At 36.2% G+C, this 27,133-nt stretch overlaps 1 protein-coding gene across 1 annotated transcript; it reads right to left on the bottom strand.

Moving 5' to 3' along the window:
• Positions 1-5,325: 5,325 nt before the first annotated feature.
• On the bottom strand, positions 5,326-25,612 carry RBM44 (RNA binding motif protein 44). The gene is made up of 14 exons (XM_059392728.1): positions 25,540-25,612; positions 21,064-22,673; positions 20,544-20,602; positions 19,192-19,368; positions 18,536-18,719; positions 18,424-18,446; positions 18,209-18,293; positions 16,395-16,509; positions 15,336-15,464; positions 12,862-12,941; positions 12,679-12,752; positions 10,237-10,525; positions 5,585-5,730; positions 5,326-5,449 (listed from the first exon to the last, which is right to left on the bottom strand). The coding sequence occupies exons 1-14, from the start codon at positions 25,610-25,612 to the stop codon at positions 5,326-5,328; spliced, it is 3,168 nt and encodes a 1,055-aa protein (XP_059248711.1).
• Between the last annotated feature and the right edge of the window lie 1,521 nt (positions 25,613-27,133).

Raw genomic sequence — 27,133 nt, 5'->3', positions numbered from 1 at the left:
TCCCTCAGGTTTTGATGTGGAGGATTTTCATTATCATCCTTTAACTAAAACCTATGTTCTAGTTTTCATTATATGATTTCTTCTCCTAGTCCCTGGTTATTTAGACATTTATTTCCAACATGGAGATTTCCTATTTATCTTTCCATTGCTGATTTGTAGGTTATTTGGATTGTAACCAGAGAACACACTCTTCTCAACCTTGTAGTTTTTACTGAGATTTATTTTATGGCCTAGCATATGGCCAAGTTTTGCAAATATTTCAAATGACCTGAAGAGACTTTGCAGTTGTGATGTGTCTTACTCTACATAATGTCCAATAAGTCAAACTGCTTATTTGGACTGTTCATATCATTAATACCACTACTGATTTTTTTTTTTTTTTGCTGCTTCTACCAGCAGTATAATCTCTCATTATAATTATAAACTTGCCAATTTCTCCTAACAGTTCTGGAAATATTTCCATTTTATATCTTAAGGTGTTTTATTAGACGCATACAAATTTCAAATTGTTATTTATTCTTGGTAAATTAAATATTTTTTCTTCAGTAATTTTTACTGCTCTAGCATTTACTCTAATGTTAATATAATGTGGCTCTTTTTCCATCCTTTTATCTTTTAATATCCTGATGTTTTTAGGATGTGTTTCTAGAGATTCTATATAATTGGTTTTTAAAAACCCAATATGACAATCTGAGTCTTTCATAGGAATATTTTGTTCATTCACAGTAATATTTAATTATTGACATAACTGGGTTTTCCTCATCTTACTAAATATTTGTCCTGCCTATTTTATGTGTTCTTTTTACTCTCCTTTACAACCTACTTTTGTAGGTTAAAAAAAAACTTTTTATTAATCCATACCCTCTATATTAGCATTGGAATCATAAGCTTTTAAACACTGTGGTTAAAATATACATAAGATCTACCATTTTTAAGTGTACAGTTCTATGACACTAAGTATATTCACATTGTTCTGTAATCATCCCCATCCAGAACTTTCTCATCTTCCTAAACAGAAACTCTTACCATTAAACAGTTACACCATTCTCCCCCTCCACCAGCCCCTAACAACCATCATTCCACTTTCTGTCTTTATGAATCTGACTACTACTGTAGGTATGTTGTGTAAGTGGTATCATACAGTACTGGTTCTTTAGCGACTGGCTTATTTCACTAATCTTATCTTCAAGGTTCATCCATGTTGTACCATGGGTCAGAATTTCATTCAAGAATGAATAATATTCCATTGTATGCCTAGATCTCATTTTTTCTATTACTCCACTGATGGATCTTTGGGTTGCTGCTACCTTTTTAGTTCTTATAAATAATGCTACTTTGAGCATGGGTGTACAAATTATCCATTTGTGTCCCTGCTTTCAGTTCTTCCAGTTACTCAGAAGTGGAATTGCTGGATCATATGGTAATTCTATGTTTAATGTTTTGAGGAACTGCCATACCATCTTCTACAGTGGCTGCACTATATCCACCAGCAATTTACAACACTTCCAATTTCTCCCCATCCTCATCAACATTTGTCATTTTCTGTTTGGGGTTTTTTGGTGTTTTGCCCACTTAAAATTTATGGTGTTTTTTAATTGTTGTTGAGTTATAGATATTCTTTATATATTTTTGGATAGTGACCCTTATCAGATAAATGATTTTCAAGTACTTTCATTCTGTGCACTGCCTCTATTGACGGTATCCTTTGATACACAATTTTAATTTTGATGAAGTCTAATTTATCTTTTTGTGTCCAAGAAATCATTGCCAAATCCAGTGTTGTGAAGCTTTTCCTCTGTTTTCTTCTAAGAGTTTTATAGTTTTAGCTCTTATGTTTAGGTCTTTGATCCATTTTGAATTAGTTTTTGTATATGCATAAGGTAAGGTTCCAACCTCATTTTGTGTATTCTCTTAAAAATTGTTCTTTTAGTAATTACCCTAAAGATGACAACATGCATCCTTTACTTATTATCAAAGTCTGGTATCAGCCGGTTTATGTGTAAAAGGAGAGTTAACATAGCAGGATCGGGACTACTCTCCTTACAAAAAGACCTGCTAACAAAGTTGGCCCCCAGCTAGAGTCTAGAAACCTGGATTTTGAAGAGTTTTCACCAATCCCAGAGTGGCTCACTGTACCAAAACTTGTAAGAACAATGTGGTTTATACCAAACAGCTGCTTTCCTTCTCAGTGTCTGGAACTTTAGTATGTACTAGGCAAGTGGGTCCTATGTGACCAGGCCCCAATAAAAATATTGATATTGGTTCTCTAATGAGCTTTCTTGGCATACAACATTCCATACGTATTGTCATAACTCATTACTGGAGGAAATAAGCACACCTTGTCTTGTGTGACTCCAATGGGAAAGGACTCTTGGAAGCCTATGCCTGGTCCTCTCTAGATAGCACCATATGTGGCTTTTCCCTTTGTTGATTTTGCTTTGTATCATTGTGTTGTCAGAAATTGAAGCCATGAGTACAGCCATATACTGAGTCATGTGAGTTTTCCAAGTGAATAACAGGCTGGGGAGAGGTAGTAATGGGGACCCCCAATATAGTACATTTTACCCTCTTTCCAACCTACAAGGTATATAGAATAGTAAGTGCCTAATTTCTTTATGCTACTATTGTCATATATTTTTTATTGGACCTGTAAAATACCACTATTCTTGTTTTATATAGTCAATACCAATTGATATATACATTTTCATCTTTACTTCTCCTACATCTCTGACCTTTCATCTAAAATCACTTTCCTTCTTCCTAGAGAACACTCTTTAGTATTTTCTTTACTATAAATGAATCTTTTAAGTAACAAATTATCTTAGTTTTTGAGTAAATATATATTTATTTCCCATTTATTCCTGAAGGCTTTTTAGAACCCAAAGTTTGTAGAATTATTTGATGGCTTCTGTTAAGAATCAGATGTCAATTAATTGTTGTACTCTTGAGGTAAATTCTTTTTTCTCTGGATGCTTTATAGATTTTAGCTTTATTTTTTTCTCTGATATACTGATGTCTTTTTACTTTTCCTGTTTGAGGTTTGAAAGGGTTTACTGAATTTATGGCTTGATGTTTTTCATCATTTAAAGAATACTTCAGCCATTTTGTTTCCAAAAAATTTTTCTGCTCGATTTCTCTCCCTTCTTTTTGTTAAAGCTTTGTTACATCTATAGATGGTCTCACTCTCCCTCTCTCTCACCTTCTCTCAGGTTTTCTATCTTTTCTTTCTCTGTGTTTCATTCCATAGTTTCTTCTGACCTACTTTTCTTTTTTCCTAACCTAATTCTCACTTCAACTATTTGTCTAATATGTTATAGAAACTATTAACTGAGTTATTAAATTAAATTTCTTTTTTTTCATTAGTGGGATTTCCATTTTTAAAGTATTTTCAGTTCTATATTGAAATCCTCAATCTTGTCCTTTGTCCCCCTGAATATAGCACATCTGAATCAGTTAGCTTTTGTTGTGCAGTAAATTACCTTTAAAACTTAGTAGCTTAAAACAATGGCTATCTATTTAAGCTTATAATTCTGCCCATTAGCAATGGGCTAGACTCAGGTAGGTGAGGGATTTTTCACATCTTGGTTGGGCTTGCTCATGGCTCTGTGGAGAGCTGCCAGGTTGGGAGGTTGGGGTTGATGTCCAATCTATGCCAGATTCTATCACGTGTTTAGGAGCAGCTGGCTATAGGCTTAGAATGCCTTGGCTATCCTCCATGTAATTTTTTGTCCTCTAATAGACTGGGCTTTTTCCTGTGGCTGCAACACATTTCCAAGAGAGCAGACTAATCAAGTCCTTTTGAAGACAAGGCTTGGAAATGGTACAACTTGTCAAAGTAATTCAAAAGGCTAGTCTAGATTCAAGTGGGTGGCAAAACAGATTCCACATCTTGATGAAAGGAGCTTCAAAGTCACATTGCAAAGGTCCACAAATGCAGGGAAGAGAATAATTATGGCCATTTTTAGAAATGGTCTATCACTTATAAGGATATATTCTTTAAGGGTGTCTGGTAACTGAAATATCTGTAGTCCCTGTGGCTATATTGTATTATTGTATTCTATTATGTAGTGTTTATTATCCAGTAGTTTTCATTTGTGTTATTTCGGATTGTGCACTCTTATTTACAAAATAACAAGTATGTATAAAATTGTGCGTAGAAATAATCTGAAGCCTAAAATGATATTACTTTATTCCAGAGAATTCCTATCTTCGTTTCTTCTAGATGCATGTCAGAAATAACCCCACTATCATTTCAATCCAATTCAGGGAATAAATTTTGAAGCTGAGTTATAGTCCCTCTGAAGAACTATGTATTTCTGGTTCATAGTTACTAGTAGGGTACAACCTGCTGGGGTTCCAACCCAGTGCTGAGTGTTCACCAAGGCCCATCTCCCTGGCTTCAAAGTTATCAGAAGTGTCCTTTAAACTAGCTACCCCTCTACAAATAACACTAGGGGACATGTGGTCCCAAACATTGGGTATATTTTCCTGAGATTCATCTCTGTACCTTGGCCCACTAATTCATGACTAGGTGGTAGTTCCCCAGTGCCTTGTTTATACAGGTACTCTTTACTTTTATTCAACTTTTCTAGCTGTTCACCGTAGAAAGCTGGCTTTAATCACTAGACAGCTCTAACTGAAAACAAATCCCCATTTGTTATTTTATAACAAAGAATCCCATGTTAGTGCCCATAATGAAAAGTATGTACAAATTCTTTGATTCACTTTTCTTCAAGAGAGGGAGCTTAATTCCCTTCCCTTTGAGTATGGATTGCATACAATAACTCACATCTAAAATGTGACAGAAACCATGGAGTGTGCCTAGGTGACAAAGACACTGTAGCCTCCACCTTGCTCTCCCTCAAAGGAAGCCAGCTGCCACAATGTAAAGACACTCAGGGAGCCCCAATGAGAGGCCCAAGTGGTGAGGCCCAGGGGGCCAAAAGCCCTGTGTATGAGCCATCTCAGCAGCACAACCTCCAGTCTCACCCAAGCCTCCTGATGACTACAACCCAAGCAACATCTTTGACTGCAACAGTGTGAGAGTTCCTAGGTGAAAACTACCCAGCTAAAGCCACTCCTGAATCCTGACCTGCAAACTATGAGATGATGAATACTGTTTGATTAATTAAGTTTTGGGTAACTGGTTTTGCATTAGTAGTTAACTAATACAGTATGTTTGCCTTTTAATTTTATAATACCATTATTTTATTACTTTAAATTTAATACTATTTTTTATTTGAAAAAAACAATAGCTTAAACATTTCAAGTAATATTTAAATATAAAAGATATGCTTGATTTACCTCTTGTTGCTTCTTTTAGTCCTAACTGGAAGCAGAATTTTTCAAGACAGATGAAGTCATTTCCACAATAGTATTAATAGATAAGCCATTCAGAAAACCTTTATGATTTATTCTCACTTCCTGAAGAGCATCTATAATATGGTCTCTATGCAAAAGGAAAACACACATAAGCACCTGTCCTTTCCAAAGTAACACATTCTAAATATGGCTAAGTTACCACACTGAACTATATTTTTATATAAAAAAATTAAAACCAGTGTAACAGAATTGTAGTCATTACCTGCGAACTTCTGGATGTAGTTCAGCCAGTCTCTTCATGATTTTGGTAAAGCTACGCAGATTCAATGTATTTGGTGGTATGAATTGAATAGGTGTATCTGGTAATAGTTTAGTAGATTCAATCTGTTTACAATTCTTCTTGACACCCTAAATAAACATTTTAAAAGTTTTCCTAAAACAGTGACCATTACATAGACACTTTAGCTTATTTAATTAAAATAAAATTTAAAAACTACAAATGGTAAAATAAAAATTCCTAAGAAATTTACTTTGAGTTGGGATTATTTATGCCGAGTAGATTTGCTTGAACTGTGTGTTGTGAACCATGTATTTAAATAGAAAAAAAGTCCCACATGTTTTCTAATAGTGACAAAATATTTGGAGTTAAGTCTAAATCAGCCTTTCTCAATTGGGATTCTTCATCTGAACCACAGAACACAGATGTTAACTATTCTCTCATTTTCCCCAAAGATAGGACATAATTAGTTTCATTCTCAGTGTAGGAGAGAGGTTAATTCACTACATACAGTGGATATCTAAGGCTTATGGCAGGGAGGCTTAGTTCTCTTACTTAACCTGACAAGCAAAAGGCTAGTTTACATAGTAATTACAAATATTCTACATTTTATTTCCTAAATATGGCATCAACACAGACTATATATCCAAAATTGGACCACATACCATGGGAGGAAAACTGGTTATATAAGATAGAAACCCCTTCACCTATGAATCTTACAATCTGATCAAACAGACAAAATTAAAATGATTAATTAGTATTCACCAGGTTATAAGTTCTATGAAACCACTACATATCCCACAAAAATTCAGGCTAAGCAAAGAGCTGAGACTTTAAAGTCTAGATGAAAAGACAAGGCAAAATATATCAACTATTATATCTATCTCATCAGAACATTATCATTTTACTTAATTGTTTATTGTCTTTCCTCACTAGACTTAAGTTATACAAGACCACATATTTTTTGGCCTGTTTTGCTCTTTGCTGTTTTCCCAGTGTCTAGAATATTTATGAATACAATTGGTATGTAATAACAACTGAATAAATAAAAGTTTGGGATACAATAGTTTATGTGATAGTTTAAACCCCAGAAAGGATGAGATTTCCAAGAAAGAGCCAAATTACTGCTCAACAACAGTAACAACTACTATTAAGTTGAGTGCATTTTCTGTGCCCGGCATTGTTCTTCTAAGGACTTTTCTGTATTAAATTCATTTAAACCTCACAACATTTGTGAAGCAGGAACTATCATTCCCATTTTAAAATAAGGAAGCTCAGACATGGAGGTTTGGTAGCTTGCCCAGTCACATAATGAGCAGGTAGCAGGGTCAGGTTCTGCCCCTCATGGTAGACATATATTTTCTAAATAAATGAATGTAACGAATAAATGTTGGGAAACTGAGAAAAGAAAGGTGATAATATCTCATGTATTAAATAAAAATTAACTCAAAATCTTTGTGACCATGGGTTTTGCAAAGCACAAATTAAAAAAGAAAAGATTTGATAAATTGTATTCCATCAAAATTAAAAACTCCTTTAAGACAGTATTAAAAGTAGGAAAAGACTAAGTATAAGTTAGGAAAAAGTATTCCCAAATCTTATAGATCTTATAAAAGGTTTGTATTCAGAACATAAAAAAAAACTCTCAAAATTCAATAATAAAATAAACAATTCAATCAATCAATGGACACTTGGGTGGCTGCCACAACTGGGCTACTGTAAGTAATGCTGCTATTAAAAATTGGGGTCCACGTATCCCTTTGAATTAGTGTTTTTGTATTATTTGGGTAAATATCCAGTAGTACATTTGCTGACTTGCAAGGTAGTTCTGTTTTTAACCTTTTGAGGAACTTCCACACTGCCCGTTCGCATTCCCACCAACAGTTCACGATAGTTCCCCTTCTGCCACATCCTCACCAACACCTCTTGTTTCTTGTGTTGTTGATTTTAGCCATTCTGACATGTGTGATGTGGTATCTCACCATGGTTTTGAGTTGCATTTCCCTGATGATAAATGATGTTAGTGATCTCTTCATGTGCCTGATGGCCATCTGTATGCCTTCTTTGGAAAAATGTCTATTCATGTCTTCTCATTTTTTAATCAGATTACTCATTTTTTGGATTGATGAATGAAAAAAGAAGATGTGATACACACACACACACACACACACACACAAAATGGGATATTACTCAGCCATAAAAAACAAGGGAACCTCTTACACCGTACACAAAGATAAACTCAAAATGGATGAAAGACCTCAATGTGAGACAGGAATCCATCAGAATCCTAGAGGAGAACATAGGCAGTAATCTCTTCGATATCAGCCACAGCAACTTCTTTCAAGATATGTCTCCAAAGGCAAAGGAAACAAAAGCGAAAATAAACTTTTGGGACTTCATCAAAATCAAAAGCTTCTGCACAGCAAAGGAAACAGTCAAGAAAACAAAGAGGCAACCCACGGAAAGGGAGAAGATACTTGCAAATGACAGTACAGACAAAAGGTTGATATCCAGAATCTATAAAGAACTCCTCAAACTCAACAGACAATCACACACAAAACAGACAATCATATCAAAAAATGGGCAGAAGATATGAACAGACACTTCTCCAATGAAGACATACAAATGGCTACCAGACACATGAAAAAATGTTCATCATCACTAGCCATCAGGGAGATTAAAATTAAAACCACATTGAGATATCACCTTACACCAGTTAGAATGGCCAAAATGAGCAAGACAGGAAACAACATGTGTTGGAGGGGATGTGGAGAAAGGGGAACCCTCTTCCACTGTTGGTGGGAATACAAGTTGGTGCAGCCACTTTGGAGAACAGTGTGGAGATTCCTCAAGAAATTAAAAATAGAACTTCCTTATGACCCTGCAATTGCACTACTGGGTGTTTACCCCAAAGATACAGATGTAGTGAAAGGAAGGGTCATCTGTACCCCAATGTTTATAGCAGCAGTGGCCACGGTCGCCAAACTGTGGGAAGAACCAAGATGCCCTTCAACGGATGAATGCATAAGGAAGATGTGGTCCATACACACTATGGAGTATTATGCCTCCATCAGAAAGGACGAATACCCAACTTTTGTAGCAACATGGACGGGACTCGAAGAGATTATGCTGAGTGAAATAAGTCAAGCAGAGAAAGTCAATTATCATATGGTTTCACTTATTTGTGGAGCATAACAAATAGCATGGAGGACATGGGGAGATAGAGAGGAGAAGGGAGTTGGGGGAAATTGGAAGGGGAGGTGAACCATGAGAGACTATGGACTCTGAAAAACAATCTGAGGGTTTTGAAGGGGCGGGGGGTGGGAGGTCAGGGTACCAGATGGTGGGTATTATAGAGGGCACGGATTGCATGGAGCACTGGGTGTGGTACAAAAACAATGAATACTGTTATGCTGAAAATAAATTTTAAAAAATTAAACAAACAAACAGGGGAATCTTGCTATATTTGCAATGAAATGAATAGAGCTAGAGTATATTATGCTAAGTGAAATAAGACAGTTAGAGAAAGACACATCACATGATCTCTCTCATATGTGGAATTTAAGAAAACAAATTAGCAAAGGGGGAAAAAAGGGAGAGAGACAAACTAAGAAACAGACTCTTAACAATAGAGAACAAAATGAGGGTTACCAGAAGGGAAGTGGGTGGGGGGAAGGGTTGAAGAAGATTTGGAGTTAAGGACTGCACTGGTTGTGAGGAATACCAGTTGATTTAAGAAGTGGTGAATTACCATATTGTACCCCTGAAACAATATACTCTATGTTAACTAACTGGAATTTAAATAAAAATCTCCAAGCAGCAAACAACCCAATAAAAATGGCCAAAATATGAACAGGAATGAAATGCTATATACACAGCAATATGGATCAATCTCCCAACACATTAAGCTAAGCTGTCAGGCTAACAATGTTATGTAATATTCATTCACATGACATTCTGGAAAAGGAAAATCATAAGGAGAGGAAACAGAGTAGAAGACTATGTTCTGGAATGAAGAAACTGTTCTGTATTGTGACTGGGGTGTGGTTACACGTCCATGTGTGGTTTCCTAAACTTGAAAATACCAAAAAGAGTGAATTTTATTCTATGTAAATCTTTAAAAAACCTGTGGAATTCCTATAGGACCCCAGGCACACTCCTGAAGAGTGGAGAGGTGAGGGTAAAAGGGGCAACTTCATTATTTTCCATGTAGTGTTTAAAACCCTGATGAGATAAAAATTGAGAGCATATATAATAAGATGACTATATTTTATGGTTTTAGTGATTATAAGCCAAGATTAACTGTGAGAAAGGGTGAAGAGAGAGCAATTAACTACTTACACAGGAATACTATCCAAGAATAGGGACAAAAAAGACTGCAAAGTACTGGGAAAGAGTCTGGTTAAAGAGAAACAGTCTATAGCCAGACCTACAAAGATCTACATTTCTCACCCCCCAAGAGCAACTGGAGTTATACAAAAACAGGTTAGGGTGGATCCATGGTTAAAAAGGATAGAGATTAATATTCTCATCCCCACTTCAAGCTCCCTGATTCTGGAGTTACTTGTTCTACCAAACTACTTACTGCAGTACGGCTTATACAAAGACCACCGAAAAGATCCATCAAGAAAACTAACCTTCTGTTCAAAAGGAAAAAACTCACTGTCTTGCTCAGATCCCAGCTGCCTTGGCCTAGTTCTGGGCAATCTTGAAATAGAGGAGACTGAGGTAATTTCTTTGTTGGTGTTTCTCTCCAAATTATTCCAAGTAACTTTATTTCCATTTTTGTAGGAAAGTGGTGATGTATATTCTCCAGGAGTTTTAACAAGCCGCACGTTTACTGATTTTCCATTTATTTCTATCCCATTCATTTCTTTCACAGCCATCTTTGCATCAATGTTTTTTTTAAAAACAAGGGATGCATATCTAACATATAAAAGCAGAAAACCAAAAGACTGTTAATGACTAAATTGCCTCAAACTCCACTTTGTAACTACTGGATATATACATACTTTTGCCCTTAAAAATAAGATAAAAAGGTTACTATACTTACCTTGGGATTAGGAAAAATAATTATTTAGAATAAATAAAAAAAAGAAATTAGGAGTGCCTGGTGGTTCAGTTGGTTAAGCATCTGCTTTTGGCTCAGGTCATGATCTTAGGGTCCTGGGACGGAGCCCTGCATGGGGTTCCCTGCTCAGTGAAGAGCCTGCTTCTCCTTCTTCCTCTGCCCCCACCCCACTCCAGTTCTCTCTCTCTAAAATCTTAAAAAAAAAAGCAAATTAGGGGCGTCTGAGTTGCTCAGTTGGAGAAGCATCTGCCTTCAGCTCAGGTGATGATCCCAGAGCACCGGGATCAAGCTGCAAGTTGCATCCCTGCTCAGTGGGAGGCCTGCCTGTACTCTCTCTGTCAAATAAGTAAATATAATCTTCAAAAAAAAAGAAAAAAAATAGGAAGTAAAAGACAGCATTTCTTAGAAATTCTCTATTAATTTTATATTAAAATTTAATGTAAAACATTTGTAAAGTTGCTATTTGACAGAGTAACACAGATTAGCAGTCTTAGGACAATTGGTTATCACTAAAAAAGTTAAAATTAATCTCTATACACAAAACATAACCTTGAGGTGGATCAAAGGTTTAAACATGAAAGGCAAATTTTAAAAACATTTGGCAGAATAGATAAGATAATGTCCTTAGGACCTCATCACAGAAAAATAAGAGAACCAAAAAAAAGTTGGAGAATCTAACCAGAATTTTAACCATTTGATTGAGAAGAAAGTTAGGCAAGAGTCATTCTTCTGAAATCACCAGCCCTAGATGGGTTAACAGAAGGACATATACCAAATCTGGAAAGGAGTTGCTTTCAAAGGACAGAACTATGGATATATTGTTACAAGTTCCTCTATTTTTCTTTTAAAACATGTTTTCTAAATTTCCACACAGTATGTTATATACTTCAAGTAATAAATGTTTTTTTAAAAAAATGATTCAACAAATACTAAAAGAATATTTCACATCAAGTAATACTTCCAGGATTACAAACTACTTTAATGTAGTGGAGTGTATTAACAACACATCAACAGGTCAAATAAAAAGAGTACATCATCTTAAGTGACTCCATTTAAGACAAAATTTAACAACAATTTTTTTTTTTTTTGAGAGAGCACAAGGGGGAAGGGGCAGAGCGAGAGGGAGAGAAGAGACTCTTCAGCAGGTTCCAAGCCCAGTACAGAGCCTAACACAGGCTTGATCTCAGAACCCTGAGATTATGACCTGAGTCGACATCAAGAGTTGGGTGCCCAACTGACTGAGACACCCAGGTACCCATATAGGATCCTTTCTTAATTGGTAAAGACTTCTTTATCTGAAATAAACAGCTATCCTTGTTAGAGATGAATAACTAAGGCCTTTCCACTAAGCTATCACCACTTTGTTTGATAATTTTGAATGTTCCTACAATGTCACAAAACAGAAAGTAGCATGATAAATATTGGAAATGACTATATGTAGGTAAGTTAAAAAACATAAAAACATTAACTAAAAGGTAATTAAAATTAAAAATAATCAAAGCACAATTTTCTGAGTGCCTATTATATACTGGGCTGCATTCCTATTGCTTTACTTATTAATAATTGTCTCATAGCAATGTGATGAAGGTGCTATTATTATCCTCATTTACAGATGAAGTGCCTGAGGTATGTAAAGGTTAAGTAACTTGCCCAAATTTATTCAGCAAGCTACTCATGCAACTAGGAACAGAACCCACGCCATAAGCCATCTAGCTACAGAGCCCACTCTCTTAACTAATGCACTCTACTGACCCTGTGTGAAATGGTAATGAAATAGGATTAAGTACACAAAAATGAATAAGCCATTAATACCAAATTAAAAAGTATAATGGAAGATTTGATCGGGAACTGCACCATTAGTGATGTAGCTGTCAACATGTCTCCCCCAACCAGGCTGGGAAAGCTCTGTAGAAATGGCCTGTGACTTAACCGCCACTGTGGCTGGTGTCCACTCCTGGCACACAGCACATACCCAGTAAGTGTACCTTACTGAATTTGGAAAACCTACCTATAATTAGTAGAAGAATCATAAATTGAAATTTCAGAAACTTGGTATTTCTGGAAATGAGACCTTAAATCAGCCTAAAAGAAAAATAAAAGTTTGTGAAAGGTAGAAAAAATTTTTAAAAAATCAAAATATGAACAATTAATAGATTTTAAAATGAAACTCAGAAAATAAGTCCTGGAATACCTCAGATACTGAAGGGCAGAGACCACCAACATGTATCAAGTAACCTTTATCTTTTCGTAAAGTTTCAAGATTCTTCATTTCTGCTTATAGAGAAACATAATATATGACCATTAATATTTCATATTTAAAAAGAAATGTAAAAACTTTTGTTATCACAAAGCTTATAAAGTTATTACTGAATATCAGCCCTAGTCTGAAGACCAAGAGTCTAGAGTGTAGTTTTAAGATTTTAGGGTAAAAAAGGTGTCTTTCATTTGTCTTTGGTTCAAAGAAGCACTATCGAGGAAGGGAGATATGCAGAGGACCCTAACTGCCCCCATGTCAATCCTGGCTAGGCCTTATGGATATTCCTGGGCTGGGGAAATATCACACCAACAGAACCTTGAAATCAGAAAAATATCAATAACAGGTCTATAACCTGTTAATGGTAATGGCACATTAGGAAAAAAAGGGGGAGTTCAAACTACTTGATTTACACAGCACTTTTTGGAAACCACAAATATTAAGATTACAGATACAGATTTTTCCATTCTCAGTATGCATTTTCATGGTTTCCATTTTGAAGAGAACTTGGTCTGAAATCAAAAAGGATCCACTGAATTGAGATTCTTTTATTTCCTGTCAAAACCAATACCTGGCACATAGGTAATACACAATAAATATTTGTTGAATGAATTCTTCGAGTAGTTTTGTTTAATTTTTATATAATAATGGGATAGTTGTAAGTTTTATATTTTTCACTCACTAGTAATAGCCTAACACCTTCTGAGTGCCCCTCCCACTGCAGGTAGGATGCCCAGCACTTCACCCACAACCTAGCAATTGTTATCATTTCCATTTTCCAGTGGCGGCTGCTGAGGTCTTCAGGTTACAAATCTAGTTAAGTGGTGGTGCTGCAATGTAGGCAGATTTTTTCATCCCTAGGCAATAATAGCCCAACCTTCTTCATTAACTTACTTCCTTTAGCTTGCTTGATCTCTTTGGTTTATCATATATAGTTGTAAAGAAGAGAGTGAAACTATTTATCTGTATACTTCTATCCACACTGAGGTGTGGAGGGAGCAAGAAGCTACAGTGAATAAGCATTAGGACACATATATTTGACTCATCCCCTTCACCTTGCACTAGTTCGATACAATAGGATGACTAACTACCCCATGGGCAGAACACTATACTTGACCCTGGGGACAGATAGTGAACAAACTATAAAAAAAACTGAGCTAATATGTGATGTGGGAAGGCAGTTTATAGATCAGGTAAGATAAGTACATAGTATGTGGTAAGTGATATGGACAAAATTAATGAAAGGTTGGGGTGCCTGGGTGGCTCAGTGAGTTAAGCCTCTGCCTTTGGCTCAGGTCACGGTCTCAGGGTCCTGGGATGGGGCCTCACATCGGGCTCCCTGCTCAGCGGGAAGCCTGCTTCCCCCTCTCTCTCTGCCTGCCTCTCTGTCTGTGATCTCTCTCTCTGTGTCAAATAAATAATATCTTAAAATAAAATAATGAAAGGAAAAAAAGTAGTTAGAATAAAGCTAGATGATAAAATGTCATTTATTTTAAACTGTATATGTGTATTAAATACATGCATAAAATGCATAAATGAATGGTAAAGAATATTCATAGAGGTTACTGCAGATTGAAGAACCTTCAGGTAATTTAAATTTTCTTATATTTTGTTTAAAATATTTTTTAAAAAATATTTTACTTATTTAACAGAGAGAGAGCGTGAGAGAGAACGAGCGAGTGCACAAGCACGGGGAGCGGCAGAGGGAGAGGGAGAAGCAGGCTCCCTACTAAGCAGGGAGCCTGGTGGGGGGCTCAGTCCCAGGACCCTGGGATCACGACCTAAACCGAAGGCAGATGCTTTACCGACTGAGCCACCCGGCACCCATTAAAAATCTTTATTTATAGAAGCATTATTTATAGAAGCAAAAAAGCCCCCCAAAACCATTACTATTATATAAAATAAAAATCCATGGGAGCATATAGAAATAAAATAAAGGAAGGTAGCATATATTTAGAAATGACAGAAGGGGAATGATCACAGAAACTAGAGGAAATTCCAACTATTATAAGCAATTGAAGACTATCAAAAGATGAAAACATTAATAATTTGATCTATTTCAGTAAAGTAAGGGAAAGAAAACCATTTCAATCCCTCATGCCAGTCTGACAGATCTGCTGAGGGTTCAGTGGAAGAGAGTGTCCGGGAGGAGTAGTGGTGTTGCCCCAGAATGGCAGAAAGGACTCGGACCTCTACTGCTAACTAAATCTGGGATTTACGTTTTTAGCAGTTTTCTGAAAGAAAGGAACATTATAAACTGATATACTTTCTAGAAAAACTGACCTCTAAATGTCCAATTTCTCATTGTTTATAATTATAAAGGAAAGCCAGAAACAAAATATTAAAACAGTTTAGTTCTCAGAATTACAAAATGAGCTACAGTAGTATTTCTTAGTAAATTAAGAGCCAACCTTGTGGAAACTTGGGATCCCCTTTGTCTTTTTCTATTTGATTTTCTTGAATTCCTGACAAGTCAACTCCTGTCAGGTTTTCTTTAGCATCAAACCAGTCTTCACTTAATTCTCGATAATTTCTGCAGTCTGAGAAATTAAATGGAAGCAGCTATGAATTATGTACAATGTTAAACTCTGATAAATTATTAAAAAGCTTCTCAGAATAAGTCAGCATGAGGATAATTACTAGTTTTATGTAAAAATAAGTATCAGCAAAGTATAAACCAAGCATAAAGAATTCCTTGAGAGGGCCCCTGGGTGGCTCAGTGGGTTAAGCCGCTGCCTTCGGCTCGGGTCATGATCTCAGGATCCTGGGATCAAGCCCCACATCGGGCTCTCTGCTCAGCAGGGAGCTTGCTTCCTTTCCTCTCTCTCTCTGCCTGCCTCTCTGCCTACTTGTGATCTCCGTCTGTCAAATAAATAAATAAAACCTTTAAAAAAAAAAAAAGAATTCCTTGAGAAAGGTTTTTTGCTAGTCACTGAAAAATACTATTCTGAGTGATCTGCTCCCCAGTTTTCTTTTAATTAACACTGATTCTTAGCTTACTAAAAGCCTTATGTTTCTGATTTTTAAAGTATCCTTTATTGACGAAGAGACACATTTTTATACACAGAATAATAGTAAAACTCTTTAAAAAGGAATTAATCAGTACTGCAGCTCTATTTCATTAAAAATTGAATTAATGATCTTTCTGGAATGATTGTAATCTCTTCTCATAGAAGACAAAAACAAAAAAAGTACAATTTACAGATATAAACTGGACAGAAGAAATAATTTTCAGATTGGAAAATACGAACCAGAAGAAAAAAATCTGTATTATTATTTGATTTTTCAAATATATTAAGTAACCTTACAGATGCTAAGTAGATGGAATAAGAACATACTTAATGTTCATAATTGGAATGATGCCATTCAGTCAATCCAAAATGTTGATTTTGATTTAATGAGTGGGTACTAGGAGTATTTTAAACCTTGCAATTTGTTTTTGGGCAATGTGCAGAACTCTTTACACTGACCTTTGTCATCAAGTTTCAGCTGACTAAAGTCTACATCGATGTCACCATTTTTCAAACCATCTTCCTTGGGTAGTGCATCCTGTTTAGGATGACTACTGTCTGACAGGAAAGACATCTGAGGATTAAAATAATAAAAACAAAAATAAATATGGACTAGCGGTTACTGCACTGATGTTCTGTGGCAGGTACTCTTCACTAGCATCATTCAGTCCTCACAACAATGAAGGCAAACAGAACAAAATCATTTTCTGTAAGTGAGCAAACTGAAAGTAACTTGCTGCTTTATGTTGGTCACATTTAATAAGAGTTTTAACTCAGCCTGTGCATAGGGACAGCCAACACTACCATTATTTAGCAAAGTGTGGCACGCGTACACACAAGAAGTACTTGAAATGATTTTCAGAAGTGTTCATATAAGGACTTTTCACATTAACAGTAATATATTTAATGTGTACTTATAGGATCCTTTTATTTATAAAAAGTGGCATTTCTTTCCCATATTTAATAGTTACTTTTTACCCATAAATTTATTTAAAAAGGAGAATTATGTAGGGGCTCCTGGATGGCTCAATAGGTTGAGTGTCCGCCTCTTGATTTCTGCTGAGGTCATGATCACAGGGTCATGGGATGGAGCCTGCTTGGAGCCTGGTCAGCAGGGAGTCTGCTTAAGATTCTCTTTCTCCCTCCCCCCGCCCATCCTCTACTTGTGTGTGTTCTCTCTGAAATAGATGAATAATCTTAAAAAAAAAAAAAAAGGTGGGGAGAATCATTTAAAGAAAAATATGAAGCAAGTGATGTTATAGGTAATACATGGCTATGGAAAATTGTGAAGATGGTACAGGAGTAGCTGAAATTTAGCAACTATCCTATCACTATATTGCTTTTCACACATAACCTGTTAATTTAATGAGATAGGTATTAAAATTTCATCCTAACTTAGAATAGGTATCGTCTTGTAGCCCAACTAAGATTATATATCTGCATCTTATTAAATATTTGTGGAGAACTGAGGGTTTTTTTGATCAAGTAGAATGATGGAATACATAATTTGCTAAAGTAATTTACTTTTAATCATTTGTTAATAGAAAAGTATATAACTCAAGAAACTAACTTTTGGTTTAATGCATCTTATTATTCAAGACTACCCAAATAGTATAACCTCAGGTTTAAGACCAAAATCTGAAAACAGCAACAAGGTTCAGCTTTTTCATGGCACTGCCTCACTTCATAAGGAATAAAGCCTGTGCTTCTATCCCACTTCACCCTCTGCAGAGTGCTCTTACACTGATTGTCACTGGAAACAGTGACAATACAATACAAATACAATACCTTAGAGGGACAAGAAAGTTCAAGAACACCTACAAAAGGCATTTAAAAACTAATTTTGTCATGTCAGTAAAGAAGGAATTAAACTTTTGCCTTGTCTAAACAATTTATTAGTTTTAAGCAATGTACCAGCATGTCAGTGGCCAAAAGTCATGGTTGCCTTAGACAGTTCAAGTTTATACCAGCTGTCGTGGTGAGTCATTAATATCACTCACTGCCTTTCATCCTCAGCAGTCTCCTGGTTTGATGGCCACCCTAATGAACAGATACCACTGACATCTGTTTGATAAGGGCATTGTTCCTTCTAATCAGTTATATCCCTCAAGTGGTACTACACAAAGATAGCTGACTGAAAAAAAAGATGTGAGAGCTTCTGAAAATTATGGTTTACTTTGCTTAAGCCAGAAAATTACAGATTTACATTAATGAGCTACTTTTAAAAAAAATCTCACTTGCATTAATGAGCTACTTTTTAAAAAAAATCTCACTTGAGAGAGTGTCTTTTTTAGGCCTGAAGAGACGTCAACATCACGTGTTCTTTGATTATCTAGTTCAGGATCTGGTCCTGAAAAGCTAAACAGACAAACATTTTATTAAACAGCTCATCAATGTTCTGAAAAGGATCAACAGAAAACTTAAAGTTAACCAAATTAAGCAATTTTTAAGATCTAATGAATTTATATTAGATGAAACCATAACTTACACATGTGATTCTTCTTTCATCAGCTAGAAAGAAAAAAAGGAAGAAAAGTTTTTTAGTTTAAAAATGTATTCTGTGCAAACAGAATAAAGTTTTAATTATAAAACATACATACCGTGGAAGCAAACGTAGACAAGGTTGATAACAATTTTGATTCCATAGCCAGAGGAGGCAGCTCTTCCAGAGGCATGCCCTTGTTTATTTTTTCTTTCAAGCTTTCATATCTAACCTTTAAGTCTCCCAAAACAGACAGTAGTGCTGATCCTAATTCCTTCTTAGTAGAATCACTTGATAAATTTCTGTTCAAAAGTCAAATTTACAAAACTCCTTAGACACAAGTCATCCATTTAACACTATTATATTATACACTGAGTTCTAACTCTATCAGATTTGTAAAGTCTTCTTCTTTTAAATATTTAGTAAAAGAAAACCAAAGATGTTTTTCTAGGAGCAGCAGAAGCAGCCCTCAGTATATAAGCCAGAAAGAATATGGCAGGATGTCATACAAACTCTGCTGCTGACTTAATCATACTTGGATTTTATAAACATCCAATCTGTCTTTTCACTGGATTCACCATCTTGACATACCCTGCTGCCTCTGCATGAAATTAAAATGACTTTTTAAAGTCCATTAACCCTAGACCACTTAACAAACCCAATTACAGTCTATCCTTCACTTTGCCTTTCAAAAATAAAAATTAAGGAAAATTTTGTTATAAATGTAAAGCTTATAATAACATTCTAAGATACAGATTTAAAGTTAACAATCACCTATTTACCCCTGCCCCATTCTCCACTACAAGTTTGTAAATATCAGTGCAGTGGCGGTGGCACATCTGATAGTGAACATTTAAAAGGTGCAACTCTGCTTTGATGGCTCTCTGCATGATTTTCTGACAGCACTTCGATGGCAAACTCTTCGTCGGCTCTTTAGAATGCTGACATTCCCTTTAAAATAAAAGACTGGATTAGGTAAGATTCCAAATATTTTTCTCTGTTAATGACATGCCTCTCAAAGAGATTTTAAATTTCTTACTATTTTCTGTCAAGTTTAAATCAATTTCTACTAAGACGGAAAGACTGTAGGAAACATTACATCTTCAGAAAATAAGGATGTCAAATCCAAGTAAATATATTCTTTCTAGAAATCAAGAAAGTAAGAAAGTTTCCAATTTATACTTTCTTTTACCAAAAAAGGATTCTGAAGTACAGAATCAATTTTATTGATCCATAATCAATAGATTTTCAACCTAAATCAAGCTTCGGCCAACATTTTTAAAGATTTTATTTATTTTCTTGTCAGAGAGAGAGAGAGCACAGGCAGGCAGAGTGGCAGGCAGAGGCAGAGGGAGAAGCAGGCTCCCTGCTGAGCAAGAAGCCCGATGTGGGACTCCATCCCAGGATGCTGGGATCATGACCTGAGCCAAAGGCAACTGCTCAACTGACTGAGACACCCAGGTGTCGTTGGCCAACATTTTTTAAAGTTATAAGCATTCTGGATGGACATGGTTCTTAAATGTATTGTCTTGCTTCCTTTTTTAAAGGTTTTATTTATTTATTTGAGACAGAGCAAGTAAGCACCGGATTAAACTCATTAGGAGAATGAAGAATGAGTGAAGGAAAAAGTAAATGAACGCAGAGCATGAAAACTAATTTGACTTCTCAGAGACCTGCCCTTTCTTCTCCAAATCCCCACCCCAGATTCTCCATGGATGCAGAGTAAATTACACAATGAATTAAAATCAAGATTAAAATACTCCAGTGAAAGCAGCTATTTACTTCTTCAAATATGTAAGTTTTCCATAGGTGCTACTTTGTGTTGGTCTACAGGGGGATCGAATTGAGGAAAATGGAATAATTAAATCAGTATAGATTTGGGTTGAATAAATAAAGAAGCCATGAGTTTCTGAAGGAATTATTGAGATATAATCTTAATAAGTGAAAAGCTTTAAAGTTATACATTATTTTAATATTTATTTGTTTGAAGGCAAATGGCTGAAGCAGATGATCTCTTAAAGTCCCATTTGGCTATTATTCCATATGGTTAAATACTCTACCAAAAAAGCAAATTACTGTTTTTATTTTTCCCCATGTGTATCTATAGGTTTATACACCTGATTTACCTTTCAGGATCTTTCTTCAAGTCTGTGATAGCAGACGCTTTTCTTAATTCCAGGGGATACTGGAAAACATGATTTAAAATGAAATTAGAAAATAGATGACAAACACAGATAATTTCTTTTTTGTTTTTCTTTTTGAAAGTTTATTTACTTATTTGATAGAGACAAGTAGGCAGAGAGGCAGGCAAAGAGAGAGGGAAGCAGACTCCCTGCTGACCAGAGAGCCCAATGCAGGGCTCGATCCCAGGACCCTGAGATCATGACCTGCACTGAAGGCAGAGGCTTAACCCACTGAGCCATCCAGGCACCCCTAAAATCCAATTTCTAATTGACTTGGTGGCAATAGCTGCCACCCAAACGGACACAGTTCAGTAGCAATCTATTCACCTTTTCCCTCATCCAGCAGCCCCTCATGAAAGCATTAGGAACCCCGGTTATAATTCAACAAACCATTTATTTTATCATACACAGCCTCTCTATATAAGGTCAAATAAAATTTTATTATTAATCTTATTGGCTTTACCTGATTTAGGAAATTTTCATTAGATTTTGAACTGTCAACTGAGAGAGATTTTTCCAGTGATCCTTTTGTCACAGCCCCTGGCGCACTGTCATCATCCTGACTGCATGACCAATCTGTGTTACAAGCCACACTTCTCTGTTTCTCACTGGGCCATTCACCAGGCCGTTTTTTGTTCATCATTGTTATCTCTGTATTGCTTGATGTAGATGCTACGGAAGATCTTACATTTGTTGCCCTGCTGGTTGTGAAACAAGCCCTAAAATCAGTGCTAACATCCACTGTCTGATTAACTGTGACTGGCTTGTTTGCTCCATCAGTCACTAATTTGGGACATGCTCCTTCTATATTGTGAAAGCAAGTTTTATTTGTGGTACTGCCATTAGTAACCATCAGGGAGTTATCTTCTACTGCCTGATTATCTTTGACTGCAGTCCTTGGGAGAGTAACAGAAAAATCTAAGGCTGGATTAGGGCTATTTTGTAGGCTTTTATAATGTGAATATCCACAGGCAGAAATTACTGAATCATCAAAAATAGAGGTCCAGGATGTTTGACAATCTTTACAGGGCTGGAGTAACATCTGTAAAGATTTGTCTTGTAATGTGCGAGGATTTTCAAGGTAGTGTGACTTTTTGTTCTCAACAATTGCATTCCCACAAAAATCTTTACTTTCAATTATTTGACATTTCATTTTGCCAGTATACATTTCAGTTTTTAATGCTTTTTGAGGATTCAAAAAACCACTCTTAGATTGAGATTCCTGGTTCTCAAGCGGACTACTCCCTAGTACAATTTCATCAAAGACTGTGTGGTACATCAAACTCGTCTCTTGTTCCTTACGCATTTCATGCTTTGGTTCATGATATTCTCTTAACACAATGGAATTCTGAAACTTGGAGACATGAGGTGCATCTTCTTGTCCATAAACTTCAATTGAATCTAGAGAGATGCTACAATTACTTTCCAATTTAACATGATTACCTTCTAGATTACTAGCACATTCAACTTCATAACCTGAATTTCTCAATCCGACAATTTCCAGATTAGGTATGTTCAATGTTTTCTTTTGGTCAAATGATAAAGAAGTACTTATGTATTCTTGCTCTTCTGCACTGTGATATTCCTGCTGTGAGTCTTCATCTATATCATGTTTTTGTGTATCTTCAGCAGTTTCTTTATAATCATCATCTGAAATCTTACAGGTTCTTTCAGAGCCAACAATCTTACTATCTTGATATTCCAAAATATCAAAAAATACCCCTTCTCTTTTCTGAATTTCAGAATCTAATTCTGAATTTAAATGAATGAGATTTTCATTCTTCAGTTTTGACTCTGAATAATGTACAGAGTATGTTTCATTCAAGAAAGCACAGTCAATACTGTCCTCAAATTTGCCAGACTGAGAGAGATTGCTCTCCCTGTTAGGATCTGGACTCCCGGTACAAGACAGCTCCAATAAATCCATTCGGTCAGTACTGTTGACTTCTTTGTCATTAGCTCTTTGTTCTATTGCCAAGGAATCCCAGTCATCATCAAGAAAAGCCAATTTAGCTTTGCTACAACCATTGGAAGATAATAACAAATCTTCTTTCTTAGGATTAGAAGGCACATCTGATTTAAGAGAAAAAAAAAAGAAGAAAATATTGGCATCACTAACATTACAGAAGCTAAACACTAGAAAAGACCTTAGATATGATCTGATTAAAGCTCTTCCCAATATATGAATACTTTTTACATTACCCTTGACAAATAACCCTTATGTTTTCTGCTATGGACTAAATTTTGTCCCCCTCAAAATTTGTATGCCTGTCGAAGCCTTAACTTCCAGTATGACAATAATTGGTGATGGGGCCTCTGGAAGGTAATCAGGGCTAGATAATCTCATGAGGATGGGTCCTTCAGGATGAGGTGAGTGCCACAAGATGGGATAAATGCCAGAGAGCTTGCTATTTCCTTCTACCATGTGAGGACACTGTAAGAAGGGAGCCTCCACAAGCTAGGAAGAGAGCCCTTACCAGAACATGACCATGCCGTACCCTAATTTGGACTTCTAGACTCCAGAACTGTGAAAAAACAAATATATGTTGTCTAAGCCACTCAGTCTATGGTATTTTATTATGGGAGCCCCAGTTGGCTAAGATAATAGCCAAGATTCTTCTTGAATTCTTTCAATGGCTAGGTGTTTGCTATTTATCTTGTTTTATTTTTTTTATTTTTTTAAAGGTTTTATTTATTTGAGAGAGAAAGAAAGAGAGATAGAGCATGAGAGGGGGGGGGGGTCAGAGGGAGAAGCAGACTCCCTGCTTAGCAGGGAGCCCAGTGCAGGACTGGATCCCAGGAATCCAGGATCATGACCCGAGCCAAAGGCAGTTGCTAACCAACTGAGCCACCCAGGAGCCCCTGCTGCTCTGTATGTAATCTTTGAATGCCTCCTAATGACAGCCTTAGGCTTTACAGAAATAAAGAAAAAGAGACATTGGCATTGCACCCAAACACGGTTTTCCTCAGGGTCACAGGTAAGAAAAAGGACACTTACATGTAATACAGTGACAGAGTTGTGTTAATGAGCAGGGAAATGCTCTAGAAAAAAGAAGTAAACTTCAGAGGAAATTTACATTTAAAAAGTGTTTTGAAACAAAATAGTTATTTCAGGCAAATCAAACAGCATGCACATAGAAAGTCAGCTACATGAAAGAACATGGCATTTTCAGGAAATTATAAGCCACTTTGGAATAAAACACCTCTATGGAACTAACAAGAGCTGAGAACAGAAAGAGAACTTTTATGATGTGCTAAGAAGTATAGTTTTTATTCTAAGGCAACAGACAGCTACTGAAAGCTTCTTAAAAGGGTAGTCAAAGTGAACAGAGTAAGTTTAAATACCCCTGACAATAATGAGAATAAAAGCTTGAAGGGGAGACTGAGGCAGAAAGACTAAGTACAGAAGAGGGATGAGAAGATGGGACTGGGATAAAAGCGCCATACTGACAAGACTTGGGGGTTGATTAGGAATGGGAAATGAAGGAGAGAAAATGACTGTTGACGTTTTTGGACTAAGAACATAATCAGAACCACATTTTATATCAAGATCCAGTACATACACACATATGGATATCTGTAAGTGAAACAAAAATCCTACAAAACAGTGACTACTCTATGTCCAATACATTTTGGTATTTTCTGGTCTGATTAATTTATTTTTAAAAAGTTGATCACAATCAGCTAAACTGATTTCATGGCTACCAACTTGCTATCACCTGCCTGGACATCATTCTGAGATAATGCTAAGGTTTACAACCTGGTATTATTACAGTTGAATGGAAATATTTGGAGCTAAAGGGATAGATGCACTTTATAAAGAGGAATAGAGAGAGAGCAAGAGGGGAGAGAGGAGATAACAAGAGGTCAGTTGTAAGCAAGTGGCGTTTGAGGTCAGTGATAAAACACCCACATGTGAATATCTTTTTAAATTTAATTTTATTTTTTAAGATTTTTATTTTTACTTATTTGACAGACAGAGATCACAAGCAGACAGAGAGGCAGGCAGAGAGAAAGGGAAGCAGGCTCCCTGCTGACCAGGGAGCCCGATTCGGGGCTTGATCCCAGGACCCTGGGATCATGACCTGAGCCAAAGGCAGAGGCTTTAACCCACTAAGCCACCCAGGCGCCCCCACATCTGAGTATCTGATAAACCATTATAAATATGGGGTTGGAGCAAAGGTTAGAAGTGTCAGCTTCACTTTTAAATTTATTTGTTTTTCTTAGGGATTCGTATAGGAGTTAGTTATGCATTCTGGATACCGATTCTTTGTTTTTCATATTTATGAGATTTTCCCCCTAGTTTATTGCTTATCTTTTAACTTTCTATAAAATCTTAGACTGTGTTTTTTAAGATTACTTAAATTAAAATTAAGAATTTTAATTTAAAAAATTAAAATTAAAAGCCTGACTTCTGGCTTTTGTCTCTCTAACCTTCTCTACCACAGGATTATAAAAGTATTCTTCTATATTTTATTCTACTGTGTGTGTGTGTGTGTGTGTGTTAAAACCACATATATTATAAGCACACAAAACTCAGTCATCTTGCTTTTTATGTTCTTGCTATTTCTTGTTTTCTCATCTACCAATAAACACAGAAAATTTTCAGATTTGTGTGAAGATAAAACATCTACAACTTGGGTAGCAGAGACTAACCTGCCCACCTTCCACTTTATACCCTGAAGCCCTGACTGAATAGAAACCCTCTCTTCTGGCTAACCAGAATTTTCTTTCCTAAATCATCTATCTGAGGGGTCCTGTGTAGGCTGCGCATATTCACCAGAAATCACCTGAGTTTGCTAAATTGAAAACATGCTGAATCTTACCATCTTACTAGGAGGAAGGCTTAAAAAGTAGCAACACCAGAGGGGGAACTAACTAACCCATTTACATTAATATCTCTCCACCCAGAATAAAGCCAACTGGCCTGGCCCCTCACCTTTCTGGATGTTTCCTCCATTATAGTGGGAGCCTTTACCAGAAGCTGTCTTCACCACTGCAGTAGCCTGCATCTCTCAAGGATGGGCACTCTAGAAGAGGAGTAAATATCAAACTATTATCAAATTTGGCATTATATTTAAAAAAAACTATTAGAAAATCAAGAATTTGACAAAACAGCAATTATGATCAGAGATTCTAATACAAGAGGGCGAGAAAACTGGTAGAACATTTGAATAACTTTTGTAAAAGCATGAACTGACAGCTAAGTAATAAATTATATTATTTAAACAGACATGGCACATTCTTTTAAAATTTCCAAGGAACATTAAAGGACAATGTATTAAGCTACTAAAAGCTTTAATCCAAAAAACAGAGTACTGAAGGCTACAGTGTGACCCACTGATTTCAAAACTGGATCAAAAATGTTTCAAAACAAATTATAGACTTATTAAAGCCCAATGAAACAGTATATTCATATCCATACAATGGAGTATCTTTCAGCAACAAAAGGAACAAACTAACTAAAACATTTAATCTCATGAAATAATCCCAAAAACATGTTGAAAGAAAGAAGTTGGACAAGAGATCATACAATGATGATACCATTTAAATGCAATGTACAGAAAAAAACAAATTTATAGAGACATAATGGTTGCCTCAGGTAGGAGATGGGAAAAGGGGTTAACTATAAATGGGTATAAGGGTTTTTACTGGAGGGATTAAAATGTTCTAAAGCTGATTTATGGTATGATGCTTGCACCACTTGGTAAAGTTATCAAAACTGAACTGTGTATCTGAAACGAGTAAAATATACCTCAATAAAGGTGTTTTTAAAAAGTCACTGACAAGGACTCTTTGAATCCAGTGGCCATATGGGGAAGTCCAAGCTAGTCACTTATAGGAAAGTCAAGGCACCCCAATGGATACACGAGTGATTCCAGAGGACACCAGCTGAAGAAATGTCCAGTCAACACACACAATCATTTTGGGCCTTCTGGCCCCTAGTTATCTTCCCTGTCTATAGGTCTAAAAAGACAAGGCATTGTCAGTGGAAGGTTCCTGGGGAGTTTGAAAAAAACTGATTTTGTTCTAATTCTCAATAAACTACTTCAATTAATGATCCTGAATAAATCATCTAAGTTCACTTGCCATGGGCCACAATGAGAAGACATTACAGCTGACCTTTGAACACAGAGGCACCAAGCCCCCATGTGTAACTCTGAGTCCCTCAAAACTTAACAATAGCCTGCTATTGACTGGAAGCCTTCCCAATAACCTAAACATTTGCAGAACACATATTTTGTATTATATGTGTTATATATAGTATTCCTATAATAAAGTAAGCTAGAGAAAAAGATGCTATTACAAATTTAATAAGGGGGAGCACACAACTCTTGATTTTTGGCTTAAGTCATGATCTCAGGATCATGGAATCAAGGCCCGGGTTGGGCTCCACACACTGAGCATGAAGCCAGCTTCTTAAGATTCTTTCTCTCCCTCTCTCTCTCTCTCTCTCTCTCTCGGGGTGCCTGGGTGGCTCAGTGGGTTAAAGCCTCTGCCTTTGGTTCGGGTCATGATCCTGGGGTCCTGGG

This window comes from Mustela nigripes, chromosome 3 (genome assembly GCF_022355385.1).
Source record: "Mustela nigripes isolate SB6536 chromosome 3, MUSNIG.SB6536, whole genome shotgun sequence".
In the NCBI taxonomy this organism is placed as follows: domain Eukaryota; kingdom Metazoa; phylum Chordata; class Mammalia; order Carnivora; family Mustelidae; genus Mustela; species Mustela nigripes.
This window is presented reverse-complemented; position numbering and strand designations above follow the sequence as displayed.